Source organism: Osmerus eperlanus, chromosome 11 (assembly GCF_963692335.1).
Source record: "Osmerus eperlanus chromosome 11, fOsmEpe2.1, whole genome shotgun sequence".
NCBI classification, from domain to species: Eukaryota; Metazoa; Chordata; class Actinopteri; order Osmeriformes; family Osmeridae; genus Osmerus; species Osmerus eperlanus.
This window is the reverse complement of record NC_085028.1, coordinates 15,835,959-15,859,872: the sequence shown is the minus strand read 5'-3', so window position 1 is coordinate 15,859,872 and position 23,914 is coordinate 15,835,959. Positions and strand designations below refer to the sequence as shown.

General features: G+C 46.8%; 4 protein-coding genes across 5 annotated transcripts in view; 1 reads left to right on the top strand and 3 right to left on the bottom strand.

Moving 5' to 3' along the window:
• capn5a (calpain 5a) overlaps nt 1-3,138 on the bottom strand; it is a 13,767-nt gene extending 10,629 nt beyond the window's left edge. The window contains 2 exon segments of the mRNA XM_062472954.1: nt 1,116-1,275; nt 2,975-3,138. Coding sequence (XP_062328938.1) covers nt 1,116-1,271 — 156 coding nt within the window. The 5' untranslated portion in view covers nt 1,272-1,275; nt 2,975-3,138.
• On the top strand, nt 2,922-7,094 carry LOC134029003 (uncharacterized). 2 transcript variants are annotated; one of them, XM_062472957.1, is made up of 5 exons: nt 2,922-3,149; nt 3,990-4,073; nt 4,309-4,501; nt 5,163-6,057; nt 6,149-7,094. In XM_062472957.1, the coding sequence occupies exons 3-5, from the start codon at nt 4,327-4,329 to the stop codon at nt 6,951-6,953; spliced, it is 1,875 nt and encodes a 624-aa protein (XP_062328941.1). In that variant the 5' UTR covers nt 2,922-3,149; nt 3,990-4,073; nt 4,309-4,326; the 3' UTR covers nt 6,954-7,094. The 2 variants fall into 2 exon arrangements, with proteins under 2 accessions (XP_062328941.1, XP_062328940.1); XM_062472956.1 differs by having other exon boundaries at nt 3,965-4,073.
• Nucleotides 7,095-7,165: 71 nt separating this feature from the next.
• On the bottom strand, nt 7,166-11,605 carry dcun1d5 (DCN1, defective in cullin neddylation 1, domain containing 5 (S. cerevisiae)). Its single transcript, XM_062473587.1, has 10 exons — nt 11,484-11,605; nt 10,184-10,255; nt 9,990-10,098; nt 9,153-9,244; nt 8,822-8,892; nt 8,561-8,652; nt 8,336-8,444; nt 8,111-8,215; nt 7,861-7,963; nt 7,166-7,706 (listed from the first exon to the last, which is right to left on the bottom strand). The coding sequence occupies exons 3-10, from the start codon at nt 10,058-10,060 to the stop codon at nt 7,651-7,653; spliced, it is 699 nt and encodes a 232-aa protein (XP_062329571.1). The 5' UTR covers nt 10,061-10,098; nt 10,184-10,255; nt 11,484-11,605; the 3' UTR covers nt 7,166-7,650.
• Nucleotides 11,606-11,982: 377 nt separating this feature from the next.
• On the bottom strand, nt 11,983-22,992 carry LOC134029101 (cullin-5-like). The gene is made up of 19 exons (XM_062473087.1): nt 22,890-22,992; nt 22,066-22,175; nt 21,546-21,645; nt 20,924-21,100; nt 19,761-19,902; nt 19,441-19,586; nt 19,253-19,333; nt 18,985-19,078; nt 18,771-18,901; nt 18,405-18,512; nt 18,234-18,298; nt 18,004-18,136; nt 17,745-17,876; nt 17,498-17,621; nt 17,035-17,210; nt 16,364-16,525; nt 15,950-16,068; nt 15,623-15,746; nt 11,983-15,297 (listed from the first exon to the last, which is right to left on the bottom strand). Exons 1-19 carry the CDS (start codon nt 22,911-22,913, stop codon nt 15,103-15,105), a joined length of 2,343 nt encoding a protein of 780 aa, XP_062329071.1. The 5' UTR covers nt 22,914-22,992; the 3' UTR covers nt 11,983-15,102.
• Nucleotides 22,993-23,914: the final 922 nt, after the last annotated feature.

The window sequence follows — 23,914 nt, the reverse complement described above, 5'->3', positions numbered from 1 at the left end:
TACTGATTCTGTCTGTCTAACACCATTTTCTCTCGCTCATCTCTTTCTCATTAATATCCCTCCCTCCCTCCCTCTCAAGATACTCTTTCCAGTCTGTGTGCAGGAGTGAGGAGTACACAGACTGTGAATGTCTCTTTCTCCTCCCTCTATCCGGTTCATATATCCGTAAAGATCATTGTTCCATAATGGCATCAATGAGAGGCTTTGTATTTGCTTTGTCACACCTCGAGATAGCGATAGAGAGAGCACACACACACAGACAGACAGAGACAGAGACAGAGAGACACACACAGAGAGACACACAGAGAGAAGCCAGACCCCCCATGGGCAAGACCAGACGAGGGGACCAGGAAAAGGAGCGAAGCGACAGCAGCATAAAACACTTGATCCAGGAACTCCCGTCTTTAGTATATCAAGGGGTAGGAGCAGGGTGTCTCCCAGCCGACAGGTCTCCCAGCCGACGTGTCTCCCAGCCGACGTGTCTCCATTTCAGTCATTATTTACATTTACATACAGAGCGACTTACAGTAAGTACAGGGACATTATCCCCTAGGCAAGTAGGGTGAAGTGCCTTGCCCAAGGACACAACGTCATTCGGCACAGCCGGGAATCAAACCGGTAACCTTCAGATTACTAGCCCGACTCCCTAACCGCTCAGCCACCTGACTCCCCATTATGTGACCATTGTGGTCCAGGTAATCTGATACATTTCTGAACTGTAAAATGATAGCAATCATGTCACACACACACAGTTTTGGCTAGGTCAATCCAAGTCAGGCATGTACAAACGTCAAACACTTGTTAATCACTTGTTCACTATTTGACCGTGGAAAGACACTTTTGTAAACAGACCGCCTAGTGTACTGCTGATATTAGTGAGAGAGGTAACTAACTACTGCAGGTCAAAGTTGTGGAAATGCAAACACACGCACATTGAAATTCAAAGCCAGTTGAATAGGAATCCGTAGAGAGCAAATTCCAACCATTCCACAAGCTGTGTTCGTGACCTTGTCAAACCTCTCCCTTTCCCTCCCTCTCCCCCTCTCCCTCTCCCTCCCTCCCCCTCTCCCTCTCTCCCTCTCTCCCTCTCTCCCCCCGGGAAGACACACACCTACCTTGGGTCTCTTCCATGTGATGCGGCCTATGGTGTTGGCCTGGTTGAAGAGGGACTGGTCAGAGGCGGGGAAGAGAGGGTCTTCAAACAGACCTCCGCTCTGCAGGCACTGCCTTCTCAGGGAGGAGAAGGACTGGCCCTCGTACGGCACCACCATACCCCTGGAGAGACACACACACACACACACACACACACCCTCGTTACTAACACACTGTCAAAACACACACACTTTTATTAAAACGGTCTCAGTGGGATCCTGTCTGAAGCTGTGAGAAAAAAAACAAAAAAAAAAGTTTAGACTGTTAGAGAGAGAAGACTTGTCACTGTGGCTTTGTCACCGTGACAACAGGAGACAAAGGTGGAGTTCAAGAGCAAGCTGTTACATTAGAAAACATTGGAAGTCCACAACTTTCAACAAGGGCAAGCCCCTGGCCTAGTTGGTAACAGTATGTTTTCTGGATAACCAAGGACATATTTTTGTGGTATTGAGTCTGTGATGAGAGTATTAAAGAGTGTGTCAGTGTGACCAGTTTGTTGTCCCATGACGCAGGTCCGACACTGACTCACACACATAACGTGTATATCCTCCTTTTAAACAGGACATACACACTTGAGCCAAACAAACACACACACACACACACACACACACACACACAGAGATAAAGTCACATGACAGGGCAGCAAAACACACACTACTTAAGTTTACTGGCTCTCTGAAAAAAGCATTCCAGCTACAGAACAATATACTAACTTCAGACATGATGAAAACAGACAAGCATTAGATTCCACTCATGAACTATGGAGTAATGCGAAGTTGCTTCATGTTCTGTGGTCCTACGGCAGGTCTGACCAGGTTACTGGTTGCCATGGAGTCCATTTATGGGATGTAGAGGGACTAGAGGCAGTCTGTTGCAGAGGGCCAGCATTTCACATACCACACTCTGAGGTTAACATGCAGATGTGGTTGTGTGCAATCTCTGCAAGGGTAGTGTCCGTAACCAGTGATTAATAATTCATCTTCTCCATCTCTTCCCTGTACCGGGAAGTAAATAGAGAGATTATGAGGAGAGATAACAGTAATGTTTCACCCCAAGGTATCACTATGAGAGCAACACAATCCTGCACCATGAAGATATGACTTACTATAGTTCTTACTCCCAGGTAAGAACTTATAGGCAGAACTATAACAGCTCTGTGCAGAGAAATTGAGAAGGCAGGAAGAAGGTCACTGATATGGAGCACTGGAGACGCCCATGGCAGGCAGACTGGGGGGAAATAACATGATCTCCACCTGTCAAAATCAGTCCGTTGGTCAACTAGACCGTCACCGATTCCTCCTCGTATTCTTTCAATCTGTCAGCTCTCTTTTACATATTCCGTCCATGAACTACACCGGCTGCCAAAACGAGTGTAACATCACAGAGTAGGGTGTGGTTCCGTGTTGTGACTCTTTGAGCCCAATACCAACACTGCGACCAAACTATGGAACAATAACCCCATTCTTAAGACCATCATGGCCGGCTAAACTATGTTGAAATTAGTCATACGAACCAGCTGTGGACAATTTAGATTCAGCAGACATTTTACTCACTTTTCGAAAACTTCTATATAAACGCTGCTATAGCCTATTGATTGTTCTAACAAAAATTATAAACCTAAATAAAAAAGCAGGCAAGTGGTGGATTTGTCTATTGCATTTTACATGCAATTGTCTAGGCCTACTACCCGTGCAATTCACGAAGTTTTATGTAAAGGGGGTATTTTCCCAGATGCAATATCAGTTCAAGCAAGTCCATACAAACAGGAAACCGATTCTGGGTTTGCCATGAGGTACTGTAACTCTGTTTTTAATTAGCTTACCTGGGGCTTTGGATCCCTCAATGACGTATCTGTTCTCCGGTGATGCGGTCGGTGTTGTCCCTTGTCTCCGAGTCTCTTCCTGAAGATGTACGGTTTCTTGCTCCGTTTTTCTAGCTTGAGGAGCTGACAGAAGCGAACACACATGAGGAGGAGGAGCCTTGGCGCGAAACGCTAGGTGAACAGACTATGTGTTCACTTTAATTGTCTTGCTGCCAGTAAGGCAGCCAAACCATCCTCCCCAAAGAAAATCATGTGAAACGAGTTTATGTCGAGTGCTTTGCTCATTTGGTCGTATATGTGCGCTGGAATAGCAATACGAAAGTTAGCAACCAAAGCATAGACTGAAGTGTTTCGCAATTCTAAATGTACGCCTATGTGATGCACGCAGAGGGGAAAACATTTTAACGCGTTTATTATTAACTGTATCCACAGATTAATCATGCTTCACACACAAAATTACCATTTCACGAATAATCGATTAGGGGGCACCAAAAGTTTAAAAGCAAAAACTAAAAACCTTGTTAAAAAGTTATAATTTAAGTAGCTCCTCATGCAACTCGCGTGGAATGGGGACCTCTAGTGGGTTTTAGTGGTAGTACTAGATCAAACTGGATTTTAATTTGCTTATTCATTATTCTATGATCTTTCCAGCCAAAAGAATATACAACAGATTCATAATTGGCAGTAATCAGGTTAAGATAGCCAGTCCAAAAATCAGCCAACTTACAGACGCAAGCAGTGAAAACAGAGAAATACATACTGAAATAAGCTCGAGGGCGAATACAACTAAAATGAATTGTCAAGGTAAAAAGTATGGAACAAAACAAAAACTATACTTCTGAAGTAACTACCGTAATTTGTAAGCGCTAGTGGCATCACCGGCGCCTTCTGCTCCTGATGATGCCATTAATCTTTAACATCTTGGGACCGGACACATAAGTGTCATGTGAGAAACTGCACTTTACACTTCACCAGTTCTCTTCTAAATAGCTCTCTTCTAAGAGAGCGAATACAGTATTCTACCGGACTGTCATCGCGAGTGGAGATCACACAGACATTTACCAGGGTGCAACAGGCTGACCAACAAAACGAATCAGCAGTAAGTTAAAAGAAATATATACAGTATATATCCTCAGTATTGAACTGGAGTTTTTTGAAAGTTTGTGTTGACAGTTGTACAGTAGCCTCAATCAATCCAATACAAAACTTCACTTTAGTAGGCTATCATGATCACATTTCCACAGACACATTTTTGATTAGCTGCAGGTGTTATTGATCATCAGATATTTACGCATTACAACACTCAAATTAAAGTAATTTTTTTCTCCATACAGTTCAGAGAATCTGTGAGGATGTTTATTGCACAGCTACTGGGATGTGTGCTTCTCTGCTCTCACCTGATTGGCTGTGTGGCTCCAGGGGGTGTGGCCAGAGACAGAAGCTCTCTGACCCTGCAGCAGACCACAGGGGTCAAGGTTCACACAGGAGGACGGCTGATGCTACCGTGTGGGAACCAAGCACATACAGGTCACAAGGTTACACACACACACACGTGTGAAGTTGAATAATGTACATAAACCTACACTACCGTTCAAAAGTTTGGGGTCACCCAGACAATTTCGTGTTTTCCATGAAAACTCATACTTTTATTTATCAAATAACTTTCAAAGTGAATAGAAAATATAGTCAAGACATTTACAAGGTTAATTATTATTATTAGAAATAATAATTTTTATTTGAAATATAAATTTTGTTCTTCAAACTTTGCTTTCGTCAAATAATGCTCCATTTGCAGCAATTACAACATTGCAGACCTTTGGCATTCTAATTCTAATCCTTCTAATCACCCATTAGTCTTCTAAGGCAATTAGCAAACACAATGTACCATTCGAACACATACAGTAATAGTTGCTGGAAATGGGCCTCTATACACCTATGTAGATATTTCATTAAAAACCATACGTTTCCACCTAGAATAGTCATTTACCACATTAACAATGTATAGTGTATTTCTGATTAATTTAATGTTATCTTCATTGAAAAAAGTGCTTTTCTTTGAAAAATAAGGACATTTTTAAGTTACCCCAAATTTTTGAACGGTAGTGTATATGCGCTGCCAGGCACACACCTTTATATAATAGTGTGAGACAAATGTTCAGTAAATGTTCCTGAATCCTTCTGTCTTTAGACATGGTCCAGTATTGGCACACTCCTTTTGGCCAGGTCCAGAACAACAGCTCCCATGGCAACAAGGACAACCCTGTAGTGATGCAAAGTGACGGCAGTCTGAAGATAAACACTGTCACTCAGCACCACGTTGGTCTCTACTACTGCCTCCTGCAGGACACAGAGGGAATTACACTGCACCCATACCGGCTACACACTCTCTCAGACCAGCATGACCACAGCAGACCCCATCTGGACTGGAAAGAACATGGTCAACCACCTGACCGTGTGGTTCCACCCCTCCTGATCCAGAGTGGTGGAGGCCAGCAGGCCCAGAGTGGTGGAGGCCAGCAGGCCCAGAGTGGTGGAGGGCAGCAGGCCCAGAGTGGTGGAGGGCAGCAGGCCCAGAGTGGTGGAGGGCAGCAGGCACAGAGTGGTGGAGGCCAGCAGGCCCAGAGTGGTGGAGGGCAGCAGGCCCAGAGTGGTGGAGGGCAGCAGGCCCAGAGTGGTGGAGGGCAGCAGGCCCAGAGTGGTGGAGGCCAGCAGGCCCAGAGTGGTGGAGGGCAGCAGGCACAGAGTGGTGGAGGGCAGCAGGCACAGAGTGGTGGAGGCCAGCAGGCCCAGAGTGGTGGAGGCCAGCAGGCCCAGAGTGGTGGAGGGCAGCAGGCCCAGAGTGGTGGAGGGCAGCAGGCACAGAGTGGTGGAGGGCAGCAGGCCCAGAGTGGTGGAGGGCAGCAGGCCCAGGCAGTCAGACCACCGAGGAGTGTGGAGGGTCAGTGTGAGGAGGAAGAGGAGGAAGGAAGGAGTGGTGCCATTGTGTCAGACGGACAGTTTGCAGGGGCGGTGGCGGCGTCCGTGGTGGTGACATTCCTGGTAGGGTTCAGCTCTGGCGCCCTGAGCAGAGCTCCCCTTCTAAGGTTAGGTATTTGACGCCCCACAGACTAGGTTGTCATGGCTGGTTTCCCCTGTAAAAAGCCCTGATGATAATCCCACTGTGTTCCACTCCAGGTGCATGAGAGGGACCCGAGATAAGATGCGCTCCCTCGGCCGACGTCGCCGTCAAACCACAGTCCCAGACCACCACACGCGGGTTACCATGGCGACCCTGCCCTACCCGTGTGACGACGGGGTATTCCGGACAGATGGGGAGTCGTCCTTAACGACAGCTCCGCCCGCCAAGCCTCAAAGAAGCTTCCGGAGAGGGAAGGAAGAGGTGCCAGAGGCCGCCACCTATCTTGAGGGATGCAGCGGGAGAGAGGCTAATGGGAGGAGAGACGGCGCGGAGGAGCGTGAGGAGCAGAGAGACAGTGGAGGAGAGAGGGGGGAAGAGGAGGAGGAGGAGGGGGGAAAGAGTGGATGGAGGAGAGAAAACGAAGGATGGGTGGAGGAGAGTGGACGTGGGGGTAGTTACTCAGGAGGAGGAGCGAGTGAACCTGAGGAGGCGGGGTTACAGCCAGATGAGAGAAAGGAGGAGAGAGGAGAGCAGGAAGAGAAGTCAGACGGAGTGGACGATGAGGGGGTGTGCTCTCCGCCAAGGCCAGCGCGACGCAGCCGGGTGATTCGCCTATACCAGTACGACGAGGAGGGGCATCGCTACGGTCACCTGACAAACTCTGCCCCCTCGGAGACAGGCCCCGCCCCCAGGTCTAAGCAGCGCTCGCTCTCCCTCACTCGGCTCAACGCCATCATGGCGGCGGCTGCTGCCAACCCGCTAGACCCTCCCGGCAGAGACGCCGGCGAGGAGAGAGACGCAGGGGAAGGGGGCGGAGCCTCTCCAGAACAGGAGAGACCGGTCTTCAAAATGGACATATGAGGTAGAAGCCACAATACAGAAGATGGCAAATAGGATACGATCAGAGAAACACTGAGAAAACAGCACTAGAATATACACACTTGATAATATATTCATAATATTTAAAGATTTCCACAGCACCCCCACATATTGAATACTTTGAAAAGCTTATACAAATGGTATAGTTAATTATTGTTTAATAAATAAATGTTTTATGAGGGTCTGGAGTCTGGTTTGGTACAATTATTTTTCTTTATTGTTCTGAGAACATACTATAAACAAGGTAAGACTCAAAAATGAAAGGGAAAAAAAATATTCACGGAAACAGAAAACTTCCAGTCGATCTTACAACACTGGCTATATGAACCGTGGCCACAGATGAAACATATGAAAAATGGTTTCCCCCTTCAGTTTTTTTTTACCCCCCATTTTTGTTTTCTTCTTTATGAACTGGTTTAAAAATGAACACTGTAAAAGTCTCTTCAACGAGAGAGAGACCCCCAGCAGATGACAGGACAGCCAGAAGTGCTCCGAGGTTGATGGGTAAGTGTGGGTGTGTGATCCATAGGGGTGGGTGGGGGGTATGCGTGCAGTCCATGGAGGGGGAGTGTGTGAACGGTAACAGCTTTCAAACAGAAAGAGAACATTCTCTGCTGTGCCTTCTTTCTCTTCCTCCCTCGCTCTTCTCTCTTGCCATCCCCTCCGTTTGGCTGTTCTGCTATAACGATGACCGAGCCTTCTGCCATTCCACAAACTCGTCCAGCAGCACTGGCCCTACAGGGACACAACACAGCCTGCGTTATTACCCAGACAGGGAAGAGAGAGGGAGAGAGAGGGAGAGAGAGAGGGAGGGAGAAAGAGGGAGAGAGAGAGCGGGAGACAGGGAAAGGGAGAGAGGGAGAGAGAGGGAGAGAGAGCGTGTACTCACAAGCGCCGTCTTCGTCGTAGTTGCTGAGGTCTGCGTTCACCGTCCTGCTAAATTCTAACACGTTATACCACTGGTCTTTATTCATCACCTTGTACTTGGATTGCTGAGGAAAAGGGGAGGAGGGCAGACACAGGGAAAGTTCATCAGGGCTTAGGTTTGTGGTCAGGGTTAGCAGGGTCTGTCTACATGCTACAATAACAGGCCATTTGAAAAATCTGCTCAAATCAGAGGAGACGGGAGTGAGGCTTACCTCCAAGAACTGGTGGAACACCGGGAAGAGAGGCCATGTTCTCCCTAGCAGCAAGGCCAACATGGACTTCGCCGTGTCCAAGTCCAGACTCCTCTGATCCTTGTCCTAGGGGCCGAGAGACAAAAAGGAGGGAGGGGAGAGAGAGACAGAGAAAACTAAATGATCAGATTTGCCTGAAACAACGAAGCTACGGGTTAAAGGACCAACATGAGCAGCACTACTCACCCGTGCGAAATCGAAGGCGTATCTGTAAATGTTTTTAAAGATTGCCAAGTCGTTGAGTTGAGAGCGCAGGTAGTCCAGTTTGCTCTGTAACCTCTCTGTGCAGTCACACCTACAGGAGAGGACAGCCATTAGCCACTGCCTCCTCTGTGTGGAACAACTAGCCTCCCCTCCTCGTCTAGCACCAGGGAGACCTCTGGGATGAGAGGACAGCTGGGCCATACTCACTGTAATAGTGTCATTCCCTTAAGCCACTCCTCCTTTGTGAAAAATCCCATATTTGGCGCTTCTAGTTTCCAGGCTAAGACTAACATGATAATCTGGAAAAGAGAGAGAAACCAGACACATTCAAATAATCAGCATGGGCAGGGGGAGGTTGACTCCATAGGGCCTAGTGGGCGGAGCATAGGGCCTAGTGGGCGGAGCATGAATGGACAGATGACAAATGGTTGGACGGAACACATGAAAGGAGAAGATAAGAGATCTTACATTCTCTGGTTCCACTCCAATGTCCTCACAGAATTTCTCCATCCCCTCTGGACCAACCACCTCATCTGGACCTGATCAAAAACACACACACACACACACACACACACACACACACACATAGACTTCTTTAAATCATTCCAAACTTTATCTCTGTGGATTAACTAAGTGTTCTTATCTAAATACAATACAGAAGGATTCAAGATAATCTCTATGACCTCAATAGACTATGCTTTTTAAGACTCACACACAACCTGTTCGGTTCAACACTCGGAACCACTAAATCCAAATAGGGCACGAGCCAAGCTACGAGAAGCAACAATGAACAGCGCACCTGCATACTCGTAGAACCAAGCTAGGCACTTCTTATTGGAGAACTGGTCCTCTGGACTGATCAGTCGACCAGGTGTCTGAGACCTGCAATAACTAGAACACAGACAAGAGGGTGTTAAAGGGGTAGTACACACAGACACACAGGGTGTTAAAGGGGTAGTACGTTCCATATAAAATGTACTTGGGGAAAGGCCAAAGACATTTACATTTAGCAGACGCTCTTATCCAGAGCGACTTACAGCAAGTACAGGGACATTCCCCCAAGGCAAGTAGGGTGAAGTGCCTTGCCCAAGGACACAACATCATTTTTCACGGCCGGGAATCGAACCAGCAACCTTCTGATTACTAGCCTGATTCCCTAACTGCTCAGCCACCTGAGACATGCAGAGAAATATAGAACTACTAAGCGCCACACATGGGAGGGGTTCCCTCCCGTCCTCTCTCACACTCCTCACTCTCTCCTTTCCTGTCTGCCTGGGTCTGCACGGCATAAGGGGACAAATATGTGCTGAGTACTAAGTTCCCTCAGTCAAGCAGCCAGAACACACACACACACAGAGCTGCTGCAGTGCACACAGATGTACATAATACACACACACGGCCGTGAGAGAGAAACCCTCATCCCATCGGCAAGGCAACCCCACCCTTGTCTGGGTAGAGCCACTGGCTTTGAAAGCTTTAGTTCCAGCCCAGTATGAGCACACACCTGATACCCACACACATCCTGCTGCGTTAGCTGTCTGGATCAGGCTAGGCTGGAAGAGGAGCATAGCATACACCCACTAGTTTGGCTGAATGGGTGGGTGGGTGGGAGGGGGGTTTACAAAAACGTGTTTACCTAGTGATTTTACACTTCCTAAGTCCAGGATCGTCCGAACCAGAGGACTTTCTCTTCTTCTTCACAGGCATCACGGAGTCTCCACGGGGGGTTGCTAGCTGGGCTGGGCCTGCGGATCACAAGGTTACACGTGCTAAACATCATGTACAACGTAAACACGATGTGTGGTTACATACGGTTGTTACGCAACTTACAAGTCTGTCCAGCGCTTGTAATAACGTTATAGCCTTGAAGTCTGCCAGTCCGCACAGCATACAATACGATTCCTGAAACCGGAGAGATGGGGTTAGAGGCTTAGCAAGCAGTCTAGATAGCCTTTACAATTGAGAAACGCTCGAGCCCCATCTAAATAGAATGCCATTTAAAGGTGGACCCATTTTCAGACTAACTGTATCCGCTGGAAGCAGGGGAACAAACGTGACATGCATTAATGAACTGGGTTGCAAGCCAATTAGCTCGTGTACACACAAAATGCCGCTTGTATGCACGACGTTCTATGATCCTAAAATGACAAACAACTCAAATAGCTGATCAATCTTCAACAAAGCTCGCTGCTATGTCGCATACTAAATAAAAATGGGTCGTAGCTAGATACTTCACTCACGTATATGTTGTAAGCGAGCTGTTGCTAGCTAGCCCGCTAGCTGGGTCGGCATCTTTTTCTAACTAGAATATTTTAACCAGCTACAGCCAGCGATTTGGTGGGAAAGCTAATTGCTAGATAAAAAAAAATAGGCCTGGCCTACTGAATGGCTAATTCGTGTACGATGGAAAACTAACCCTCTTACGTTAGTTAGTCTCTGAGACAATACATTTAGCTAGCTGCCAAGTCTGGTAGCGGACCACAATCATTCACCATCACCGCAGCCTCTTTGTTGTTGCTGTCAAGAGTCAACGTTAGGAAACAGTTATACTAGCTATTCGTCCTGATAACACAGGTAAACACGCTACTACTATTAGTTGGCTACTTAAAGTTGACTGAGCATTGACGTTGGTTATCAATTTAGATAGTTTGGTGACTACCCGTAGGTAAGTTAACGCTAACTACGCGCTGATTGTGCTAGCCAGTCTTGCTATCCCACACAGTTTACATATCATACGCTAGCTAGCGTATATAGCGTCGCTAAATATCAAACAATGCAACCGGTGAAAGTGTTCAGCCGGACGTAACGTGAGGCAGAAAGCAAGAATACTATATTTGGCATGCTCAATAGCTACTGACAATCTAGGTAGCCAGCCTGGTAAGTAGGGAATTAACACTATTACGGTTTCGGAATCGCTTGCTAGCAAGGCTACAGTACAGTTCCGTACAGTACAGTGCGCTTTTCAGTTGTCTAGGAAAGCTAGCTAGCTCTAGAATTGCTAAGCTAATTTGTCAACAGAAGTTGTAAAAACACTATTGTAATGCTTACTAAATTCTAGACATTAAAATTATACGGTAACCGACCAAACAGTTAGAATAAAGTTGAACAAAAATAGACATCCAACTCTTACTTTCCAACGGTTTAGCCTTTTTTTTGTCTGAGTACAAGCTAATAGTGTACTTTTATGGTTGCAACCTTCTCGCGAAGCTGTTCAGCTGTTTTCACCGGTTGGTGACGTTACTTCCGGGGCAGCAGAAACAATGCTGATGGAATATACCAAAAGGTCGGTTAATCTTTATGCGTAAAAAACGCTATATATATATATTTTTTTAAATGTATACGCTATTATGGCAAGAAAAAATATATAATTCTTCGTTGCCGCCTTTTGCGCAGAACATTCCATACCATTTGACAAAACTCTTGCCAATGAACTTTTACAATCACAATCCATTCACATGCAATGTATAGAGTAGACTATTGTAAATTGCTCAATGTCATAAGACTCAGAATGTAAATAAATAAGATGGAATACATGAGAAACGTATTTAGGACCATTGAAACCATTCTGCTACATTATGCATCATTTGCAGCATACAAAGACAACAGAAATCAGCATGCACACACCCTGCTCCCTTTTTACAGTAGTTTTTATTTGCCAGGAAACATATTACACAATAAAAAAGTCAAAACAAATTGTAATGTTCTAATGCAGCACATCAAAGAAGAAGAACCTGACTGCATAACATATGTCCATGATTTATAGCGTCAAACATTCAGTTGGTGTTTTGTAATGGATAAATCCTAGTTTTTCAAGTTTTCTCATTATCAAGGCTACAGATATGTATTCATCATCAAGAGGTGGGGGAGGCATGAACATTATCTCCATGACACAATCATCTCCACTATACCAACTACACAGTAAGGACATATCCTCAAACCAGCGTTGCAGAGAAAGTTCTGTTTTACAAGGACTAATACTGTTCATTTGTAACACGATTTAACTAAAGTTGTTTTGATACACGTTGAACATGGATAAAAGACAGAATACATATAGTCATTGAGAGTGCATGTATACATAGAACAAACTAACATTTTTTACAGCAGGTATGTTTTTTAAATGGACAACTTTGTATGGTGCTTTGCAATCCCAACACCTGTAACACTGAAAATTCAACTGAAGGTGGTACTTATCTACGAACGTTTGGAGAATGGAGTAAAGGAAGACGACAAAACCAAGAACTGTCTCTCTGCAATCATCATTTAAAGCCCAAACAGTCTCATTCAGTGGCGGGAGTCAGGTGGCTGAGCAGTTAGAGACTCGGGCTAGTAATCAGTAGGTCGCTGGTTCGATTCCCGGCCGTGTAAAATGACGTTGTGTCCTTGGGCAAGGCACTTCACCCTTCACATACTTGCCTCGGGGGAATGTCCCTGTACTTACTGTAAGTCGCTCTGGATAAGAGCGTCTGCTAAATGACTAAATGTAAATGTCAAGCGATAAAGCAGCATAAACTGTAGTCCCCAGAGACTGTTTTAGAGGGGATATCTGGGTAAACTGAGAGTCTTTTCAGTTGACTGGAGTTGTGCTACAGGTAGTTCAACCTCTCCTGTCACTAACCGGTCCGATAAACAACTTCACGCAGTTCCTGGCAGAGTGGATCGTTTTAGACAATTTTGGCAATCTGTGCGTGTGTGTATGTTTGTGTACAATGTGATTGCAAAAAGCTTGTGCAAATCACACCAATGTAGGTAGTTTAGATCTAGACTAGAGGTAGTGTAGGCTAGATCCAGACCTGACAGGATAGGTAGGATATTTAGAAATATATTAGTGTGAAAACCTCTGGGATTTGTTCGGCACGGATAGAATGCAACACCGTTTGCTGCATTCAGATGTCATCGACGACCACATGCAGGAGAGTGTTCGACGCTGAAACTTCCCCTCCATGGCAATAATAAAACTGCAGTTCAAGAGGAGTAGTGTTGATACTCTCATACTGTATTTCAGTGACATCTTTTCAAAAACGCACTCACAAAGTGGTTATGTACATAACTAACAGCACCCTTTAGAAAGAGCTACTCTTACAAACCCTTTCTCGGGAAAAACTCAAAGAAAAAACTAACTCATACAGCGAATCACATTGTGATATAAATATGAAATAAATAAAACTGGAAAATTCAAACTCACACATTCTCCGTCTAGTCTCTCCACACAAAAACTCGACTGAGAAGAGGTACGGGTACAACCGCTAAATGGTCGTCCCTTCCTGTCACTTCAAAGAGCGCTACTGTAAAGAAAGCCCAGCGCCCTGCAGTCAAGGGACAGTGGTGACATCAGTGCAATAAGAAAACAGACACTCTCTGCCATGACACATTCCTGTTCTTCCATCCTCTTCCTCTGACCCGTTTACACTGGCCCACACGGACAACACAAAGTAGGAAATAATCACAGGATTGCGAATTGAACACGGTGCTGCAAGAGAAAAAGTAACAGTATCTTTTTTTGTTTGCCAAGACTCACTGTCTGCTTGTGAGTGAGGGGGCTGCCAGTACATTAGTTTTACTAAGCAGCACCACAGTGGACATGGACTAATGTGGAGGTGTTAACTAACACTGTCAAGTGAGATAAAAAAAAAAAACATTATATTGCACTTTCTTTAGGACGAAGAATAAGAGAAATGTCATGGCGACACTTCTCACCTGTAGACCAGGATGGTTCATGACCCCTCATGTGATGACACCCATGACAACAGTCTGGGTGTTTGGAGGGCGTGACAAAAGTAAGAGAGTGAAAAGGGGGGCTGGGGTGTGGACAGTCAAAGTCAAGGACATTGATGGGAGCTCGGGGACTTAGAAACAAACACCGACCTTCCACACACACACACACAAGTCAGCTGAGAGAAAAAGAAAAGAATGGATTCAAGAAGAAAATTAAAAACAGGGCGAAGGCATGCAGACACAAACACTGACTGGAGATACGCAACAGAGGAACGTGCCAGCGATGCCTTTTCTCCAGTCTCAGAGGACGAGAGGTCATTGTGATGTCATACAGGACAGGACAGGGGTCTCTCACATTATTCTGAGGGGCCAATGGGATGTCATGCAGTAACAATGGTTGTTTATGCTTGACAACCCATAGGATGTCTGACATCTGGCACAAAAATGTCGCCATGGGGACATGTCGCGGCAAAAGGAGAGAGGTAAAGGTCACACACACACTTTGTGACGGAACCTCAAATGAACACGTTTTCCACAGAGCAGCATGCTGTCACGGTACACACACACACAGCAAGGCAAGTCGCCTACCACGCACACCATCACACACACAGATTTGGCAAAATACACTCCTTGGTACACTAGTCTGTCCTCGGTATCCAGTAGTCTCTCGTGTCCCCTCCAGGGAACACGTCTCTTTATCTGTATAGACTAGTCTGTTGTCCTTTCCCGTGGCTGCTCTCCTGTGTGTCTGTAACTAAGGTAAGGCAGGGGATAGTTTAATGTCACATATCGGAGCTGCGATTGGCAATTGTGTGTGCTGTCCCTCCCCTCCTTAAACACCGGAGGGCGCTAGAGACAAGATGCCAGTCAGACAGCCAAACCACAATCTTCACGCTCCCGACTCCTGCCGGCCGCGGTTTCCCCCGACCAAACAACCACTTCTCCCTCCCCCCTCTCTTTCTCCTCCTCCTCCACCCTCCTCTTCCTCCGGTCCGGGGTGGTGGGCTGGCAGCAGCGGGCGAGGCAGTGTGCCGACTCTACGCCATGTAGAGGAAGGTGTTGATGTCCGTCTCGTCCCGCTTGATGTACTTGTGCTCGATGAGCCACTCGATCTGCTCCTTGATCATCTTCTTCTGGGGCAGGAACATGTTCTTCAAGATCTCCACCAGCTCCGTCTGCAGCTGGGCGTTGCTGATGTGCTTCCTCATCTTCATGATCTGGATGATGGCCTCCTGGGAGAGGAGGGAGGGAGAGAGAGAGTTAGAGAGAGAGATTGTGAGAGAGAGAGTTAGAGAGAGAGTTACAGAGAGAGTGTGTGAGAGAGAGTTAGAGAGAAAGTGTGACAGACAGAGAGAGAGTTAGAGAGAGAGAGAGTTAGAGAGAGAGAGTTAGAGAGAGAGAGTTAGAGAGTGTTAGAGCGAGAGAGCGAGAGTTAGAGAGAGAGAGCTAGAGAGAGAGCGAGAGAGTGCGAGAGAGATAGGGTGCAGAGAAAAGATGGACCTTGTGTAGGGCTGTCTCATTCCAGAACATACGGATTAGTGGAGTGATGTCACTTACCTGAGTTCTTAATATTCTAAGCTGGACTATGCCTTCGTTCTCCTCTTCTCTCATTCGCTCTGTAGTCAGCTGCAGTCGACCAATCAGATTAATCTTTCCCCTCTTCTGGACCTTTGAGTTTTTTCTGTAACCCACAGCATCGCAAACAAACCAATACGGCATCAAACCACAAATTGGAGTCATTGAAAACAGTGACTCGTGAATATCCAGCATATATATCGTTTTACTTCATAGGTATGTATTAAAATGTCACTGCAAGACTAGCTGGGTCTGTAGTGGCCCTGGAGGACTGGCTGTGAGTGAGGAGGAGGCTGGCGAGAGGCCTACATGAGGGAGAACTCCTGGTTGACGTAGAAGAGCGTGCTGTCCGTAAAGTCTTTGGGGGAGCCGACCGAGGGCTCGTAGGACAACACCTGCCTCTTCAGCTTGGGGAAGGAAACCAAAGACTACAGGGGGGAAACGCCAGGAGAAGGGTGACACAAAGCAACACTTTAGTACTCCCTATGCATTTAGCATTGCATTTAGTCATTTAGCAGACGCTCTTATCCAGAGCGACTTACAGTAAGTACAGGGACATTCCCCCCGAAGCAAGTAGGGTGAAGTGCCTTGCCCAAGGACACAACGTCATTTGGCACGGCTGGGAATCGAACTGGCAACCTTCAGATTACTAGCCCGACTCCCTCACCGCTCAGCCACCTGACTCCCTGCAGCCTGTGTGTGTGTGTGTGCGTGTCCTCTTACCCAGAGCGTGCGTCGCAGTTCTGCGTCGGGAAGCTCGGTGGCCAGTTTGAGGTTCTCAAAGCTGATTCGCTCGCGTGGTCTCTGGTTCCAGGCGAACAGCACGGCCAGCTGGAAGGTGGTGACCTCCAGGTCGTACTGGCCCACCTCGTTCTTGAACGTGATCTGAAACGAGGAGACGTGACACTTTCAAACCGTTTGAGTTCTGAGACGATTCGAATACGGATGTTGGGCGTGTTTGTGTGATCTCGTCTGTATGAGTGCATCTCTGCATACATGTCTGTGTGTGTGTGTATTGTGTGTTAGTGTCTGTGTGTTTCTGCGTGTGTTTATTGTGTGTTAGTGTGCGTGTTTCTGCATGCGTGTGTGTAATGTGTGTTAGTGTCTGTGTGTTTATTGTGTCTGTGTGTTTCTGCGTGTGTGTGTATATTGTGTGTTAGTGTGTGTATTGTGTGTTAGTGTCTGTGTGTTTATTGTGTCTGTGTGTTTCTGCGTGTGTGTGTATATTGTGTGTTAGTGTCTGTGTTTATTGTGTGTATTGTGTCTGTGTGTTTCTGCGTGTGTGTGTATATTGTGTGTTAGTGTGTGTTTATTGTGTGTATTGTGTCTGTGTGTTTCTGCGTGTGTGTGTATTGCGTGTTAGTGTGTGTGTTTGGGGCTGCTCCAGCTCTCACGATGCCGTTGGACATGAGGTGGTGCCAGTGCAGCTTGCGGCCGCTGTGGTTCCTCTTGTAGAAGTCCTCCACCTCTGGGATCAGGTCCTCCAGCTCAGTGGGCAGAGATACAAACACCTTCTCACTGCTGCGGGACCACGCCCCTGCGTTCAGGATCTTGATGTTCACACTGTCCGCTGGAGCCACACACAATCAGAATGGGTTTTATTCACCATGAAAGTTTGCACAGACAAGGAATTTGCTTTGGCAGGAAGGTGCAAACATTAAACATAGGAATCTAACATTTAAATGTGAGGACTAACTATTCTAAGGGTACATAACTAGCAAAACTAAGTGGAATTAGATTAAAATAAACTATACAATGAAATATAAGTTGCAGTAATTTACAATATAAAAATACAAATATTACAAAAAATAATAATAATAATTTATGTGACTGTTTCTTTGTGTGTGTGTTTCTCACCTGGTAGTGCTAACTTGTTGTGTTTATGCATCTCCTTGAAGACCTGGTTCAGATCCTCAGACACCTTGATGTCTTGGAACATCCTGGCGAGCTTATTCACATAGTCAGCCGGCATCCCCACCTCCTGCAGGGGCAGGCCAGAGGAGGAACAGGGTCAGGAAAACTAAACCTCGTTCCCTGTGGAGGGCGGGAGGGAGTGAATGTGTGTGAGTGAGTGGGTGTGTGTGTGTGAGTGTGTGAGTCTCACCCTGAGCCATTCCACCATGTTCTCCTCTATCTCGCTGTCTGCTGAGATGTCCAGGATGAGGCGTCTGGTGAGGTGAGCTTTGTGGTAGCGCATGAACACATCCTTATTCTGCACATACTTCAACACCAGGAGCTGAGAGAGCGAGAGCGAGAGCGAGAGAGAGAGAGACACGTGACACACAGTCCAGTCGATCCCCAGTCCTAACACGCTGTGCCCCCAGTGGGAGACCGAGCCAGGCCGTGACCCTTGACCCCCTCACCACTTCTTTGAGCTTGACCTCGATCTCCTCAGACGTGAGCTTCTTGCTGAGCGGAGTCTTCCTCAGCAGCATGTCACAGTAGTTAGCAAGCAGCTCAGGACACTTGGACTCAGGCTGGGTTTTCAGGCCAACCCTGTCCACACACACGCACATTAATACATGTCAAAACAACACAAGCTTTTTCGTTTTATATAACAAGACAAACGGATCGTTACAAAGATCTCCCTCACCCTTTCTGTTTCAAAGGCAGCTCCAGTTTGAAGATGGTGGCATCATTGACGACTGCTTTGTAAGCCTAGGGGATGGATGCATTACATCAGTCAATACAAACAAAACCTTTATTAAAGATGTGGGATACTGGTGGGTGAGGTAGAGGCGTGTCTGGTGAGGTCTCTCCGGACCTTGTCTCTGGCTGTGAGGAAGCGAGGGTCGTCCTGGAAGGCCTCCTTCACCAGCTTACTGAAGCGGTTGAAGAGGGTCAACAGCTGCTCAACATATTTCTCAGAGTCCTGAACACACACACACACACACACACACAATGCAGGTGAAGGGTAAATGCAGGTGTCCACACAGCTGAAACTATGGTCTGCGTGTGTGAGTGTTTGCTTGTTGTTATGGGAAAATGTTCGGGAAAACAGGAATTGGAATGGGACTGAATTGTGAGTCCCCACGAGAATGGCAACACAAACTTCTGCGTGTGTGCGTGCGTGCGTGCACGCGTGCGTATGTGTATGCATGTGTGTGCATGTGTGTGTGTGTGTACGTACAGTAGTGATAGTCTCAGCAGCAGCCACCATGTCTGCCAGGCCAGCGTTGATGATGTGATCCTCCAGGTCCTTCAGCATGGGCTCGATCCCACTGGGAACCTTGTCCATCAGAGAGAACATCAGGTGCAGCTCTGCAGGGGGAAGCATTTAGACGTTACACAACATCCTAGCCTCGCAGCTAGCAACGCCTTCCAGCCAACCCTGCTGAACTCACTGTCCGTCTCATTTCTCTTGATCATTCCGGGACATTCCGCCAGGATCGTCTCCTTGAAGGACGTCACCAAGGCGTTCACACAACAGTCCATAAGCTGAGGAAAGCATGACACAGCACAAAGGCAAGACAGACGAGGGACATTAAACACGTGTGATCCTGCAACACTGATTCAAGCCATTGAGCATTACGACTGAATCCTCATAGAATCAGGAGCGCATTTCAACGATGATGATAATATACTTAATAACATCTCTGTGGTCCTACTCACTGCCTGTACAGAGTTACATTCACCACGTGTCTCTAGATACCGAAGTGCTCTCTTCTCTTCTTCTCTCAGCTTAGCATCTGCCTGCAAGAGACAGCTTTATTACACCAGCCGGTCTTAGTTCAGTGCACACACACACACACACTCACACACACTCTCTCTCACATACACAATCTCTCACACACACGTACATATTTCATGTAGTTCTGGACCCCGTTCTGCTGGAGGTAGGAGGGGGCCTGTGTTCTGTAGAACCTCTCAGTGGAGTCCAGGTAGGCCTTCTCAAAGTTGTCCCTGTAGATCTGCAGCTTGTCTTCCGGGTTGGAGCACAGGTTCACTGCGTGGATGAGAGGGAAGGAGGGAGAGGTAGAGAAGAGCGGAAGAGAAGAGAAAAATAGAAATTAGAGAAAAGAGTGAAAATGTATTTAATATTTTACGAGAGCTCACTAGGATCACAATCGCCAGATGACATGGGATGCAAAAATATGTTTACAGGAAGTGTGTGTCTCACCGTATGACTCTCGTACTCCAATGACGAGCTGGGAGTCGAAAGCCTCGCCCAGTCTCTCTGCGTGCACCAGCTTCATAGCGCTGTCCTGGAGACGACTCTTTATGTTGGAGAAGATGGACTCGTTCCACGTGTCCAACATCAGCTGGAGAAGGAAGGACGGACAAAGAGGGAGAACACTAAATAGGACATCACTTCCTTCATGGCTTTCCGACCCTTCCCTTTCTCCTACCTCCATACAATTACTCCCATCAACACATGTTTCTATCTGCTTCAGGGAAGAAGTTGATTTACTCCTTCCATCCTCCTCATGCATCCCTCCTCTCTTCTTCTTCTCTCCCTCACCTTCCCTCCTCTCTTCTTCTTCTCTCCCTCACCTTCCCTCATCTCTTCTTCTCTCCCTCACCTTCCCTCCTCCCTTCTTCTTCTTCTTCTCTCCCTCACCTTCCCTCCTCCCTTCTTCTTCTTCTTCTCTCCCTCACCTTCCCTCCTCCCTTCTTCTCTCCCTCACCTTCCCTCCTCCCTTCTTCTTCTTCTTCTCTCCCTCACCTTCCCTCCTCCCTTCTTCTTCTTCTCTCCCTCACCTTCCCTCCTCCCTTCTTCTTCTTCTCTCCCTCACCTTCCCTCCTCCCTTCTTCTCTCCCTCACCTTCCCTCCTCCCTTCTTCTTCTTCTTCTCTCCCTCACCTTCCCTCCTCCCTTCTTCTTCTTCTCTCCCTCACCTTCCCTCCTCTCTTCTTCTTCTTCTCTCCCTCACCTTCCCTCCTCTCTTCTTCTTCTTCTTCTTCTTCTTCTTCTCTCCCTCACCTTCCCTCCTCTCTTCTTCTTCTTCTCTCCCTTACCTTCCCTCCTCTCTTCTTCTTCTCTCCCTCACCTTCCCTCCTCTCTTCTCTCCCTCACCTTCCCTCCTCTCTTCTTCTTCTCTCCCTCACCTTCCCTCCCTCACCTTCCCTCCTCTCTTCTTCTCTCCCTCACCTTCCCTCCTCTCTTCTTCTTCTCTCCCTCACCTTCCCTCCTCTCTTCTTCTTCTCTCCCTCACCTTCCCTCCTCTCTTCTTCTTCTTCTCTCCCTCACCTTCCCTCCTCTCTTCTTCTTCTCTCCCTCACCTTCCCTCCTCTCTTCTTCTCTCCCTCACCTTCCCTCCTCTCTTCTTCTTCTCTCCCTCACCTTCCTGACGATGCTGTCCTCCACGTTGGACTTCTTGTTGCTCCCCTGCTTCCCCATCAGGGTGATCTCCAGCTGGCAGAAGGGCTTGGGCAGGATGTCGCACTGGGTGAAGAACTTCCTCCACTCCACGATGTAGGCCTTGAGCAGGGCCGTGTCATCCTGGTGACTCAGTACCCGCTGCCGTGGCAACACACACAAACACACAGGTCAAAGGTCAAATGTCAAAAGACGTTTCAATTCAACAGAAATGCAGCCTGTGACTCACAGAGTACATCTCTGATCTCAAAGTGCCTGGATGGGTGAAAGCATGTGCTTCTCTACTGCCGTTACCAACGCACTTCATATTTCGCTTTCCAATAACGGCGGTGGTTTCTGAGAATCACAACGACGCCTCTGGAGTTACGGAGGGTCAGTATGTCAGCGTTGGGCTTGGCCTAAGCACCCTGCTGCTTTCATAGAGAACTTGACCTGCCTTTAAGTCAACATTTGACAGCATCAACGGTGGTATTGATCTGCTATCGCATGCTTCAACCACAGCCTCTGTAATCTGATCAGGCTGCAGCCACAGGCAATGAGTATATTAGGTAAATGTATTTCTTTACCAAAACACACACACACTTACGGCCTGTGCTTGTTTGATGAAGTCTAGGATGTCTTCTTTGAGGGCCTGGTGGATCTTAGCTGGGCCTTTGTCATCCCATAGACATACTGCATGCACATCTCTGCAAGAACAGGTAATAGTGAGGGAGAGAGGGTGGTAAATGTTTACAAGACATTCTCTGACCCTTGCCCTACATCATACAGACCTGTATAAAGTGCCATGGTGTGTGAAACAAAGCCCAACTATTCCATGTATTGTTACAATTCACTAAAATAGCCTAGCAATTGAGCAAACTAAATATTTATAATAACCAAAAACAGAGAGATATTTCTAAATCCCTTAATCAATATTCAGTGTTGAATTATTCTTGTGAAGTGAGAATGGAACTGGACAGGTGTGTGTGCACAAGAGAAGAACAGCAACTGAGGTCAAGTTTGTGTGTGTGTGTGTGTGTATATTAGTGTGTGTGTGTGTGTTACAGGGGACTGTGTTGTGGTGTTAGTGTGTAGAGGAGAACATGGGCTCAGATGGGTGTTCTTACGAGAAGAGGTCAAACCACTGCTGTTTGGTGACACACTCCTGTCTCAGCAGCTTGAGAACGATGGGGCGCATCAGATCCCACTTGTCCTCAAACTGTAGAGAACCTTTGTTCTAGAGAACAGGGAGATAGACATTTGGGTTTGGTATGTACCAGTAAATCAGGAGATCATAATCACCAATCATCAAGAAATAACTAGAAGTCATTCATTACAGTGACATTACATTCCCTATTTCCCACTTTATGTAAGCAGGGGAATGATACAGTTTCAAAATGTCCTTCCGCCAATTGCTAAGTATACAGTACTGTGGCTGTGAAGTTGACCGAGCTGTCAGGTGCAGCTACCAACTGGCTAACATATGCGCGTAGCTAACGTTATCTGGCTATTAATCATTTTATGATGATTTGACCACCTGGGCAAGCTTGCATATTCGACCACTATTCCACAACGCACAGGTCCTTTGCAAAATCAAACCGAGCCTTGCCCATGAACGATTTTGTTGGTTGTATAGCGTGGGGAAAACGTACGCCGGTTGCAACTAGCTAGCTGGCTACTGTAGCGGTGACAGAGTACAGCTGGCTAGCAGGGCTTGCCGTTTGCCTACCTTGGCTTTATAACCTAGCATAGCTTAGCTAGCTACACTAGCTGGCTAACTAGCAAGGAGAGACCAGACCTTTGAATTCAGTGCAAACATGATCTTATCAAACAGTCGCTACTATTTCTTTAAATACGAGTTCAATTACTTTGTTTGGCATGGACAACAGACAAAGAGGTCAATACATTTCTATGCAATTGTGGAAATATGATGTGTTGAAGTGATTCTTACCTTTAACAAATTTGACGTCGCCATGTTTCCTCAACTTATCACTTCACGCATTCAGTCTCGCGAGTTGAGGCTACAGCTGCTTGTCCAGTCTCCAGCAAAAAGCATTAGGTAATGTACTTAACAGGCAGTAAAAAATAGCCAATGAACACTCAATTCATGAAGTGGGAGCTCAGATGTGCAGTACATCATGGGACTTGTATTGCCAGCACAGTGGTCTTTCACCAATGGAGTCACAAGAGGTTATTCAGGTGTTTAAAAACATTGCAGACATTTCTGCCTTTGCAAATCTAAAAATAGCACAGAACATATCAAATTCTTACTGGGTCACAGAAAAGGCAATGCCGCCTGATTTGACTTGACAAGAAAGCCATACAAGCTTGCAACACACATCCAAACACAATAATAATGTAAATGAACCTCATCAACTTGAATGAAAATAGACAATGATGTCATCAACATTTAGTCAGATCACACATGGGATTCTCTCTCTCTCTCTCTCTCTCTCTCTCTCTCTCTCTCTCTCTCTCTCTCTCTCTCTCTCTCTCTCTCTCTCTCTCTCTCTCTCTCTCTCTCACGCACGCACGCACGCACGCACGCACGCACGCACGCACGCACGCACGCACGCACACACACACACACACACACACACACACACACACACACACACACACACACACACACCCTTTAATCAGTATTACCTCTTTCAAACCCTCTTTGCCCTTTGATTTGTGAAGCGTTAATCATTGAGCATGAGCGCCATAGAGATGATAAAAGGCTTTGTGGGCTCATGCAGAGAGCACATTACCACACCGGCACTTTCCCCAGCAGACTATGAATGAGAAGGAGATGGAGTCAACATGCACCAGTGATGAACATGACAGAGACAGACTCATATGGAGAGTTAGAAAAAACATATTTAACCGGTGAGTCACTGGCCTCATTGAACTTTGTGGAACTTAGTTTGATCATGTGACACGATGTCTGTTGGAGGGACCCTACCCTGTATACTCATCAGAACAGGTACG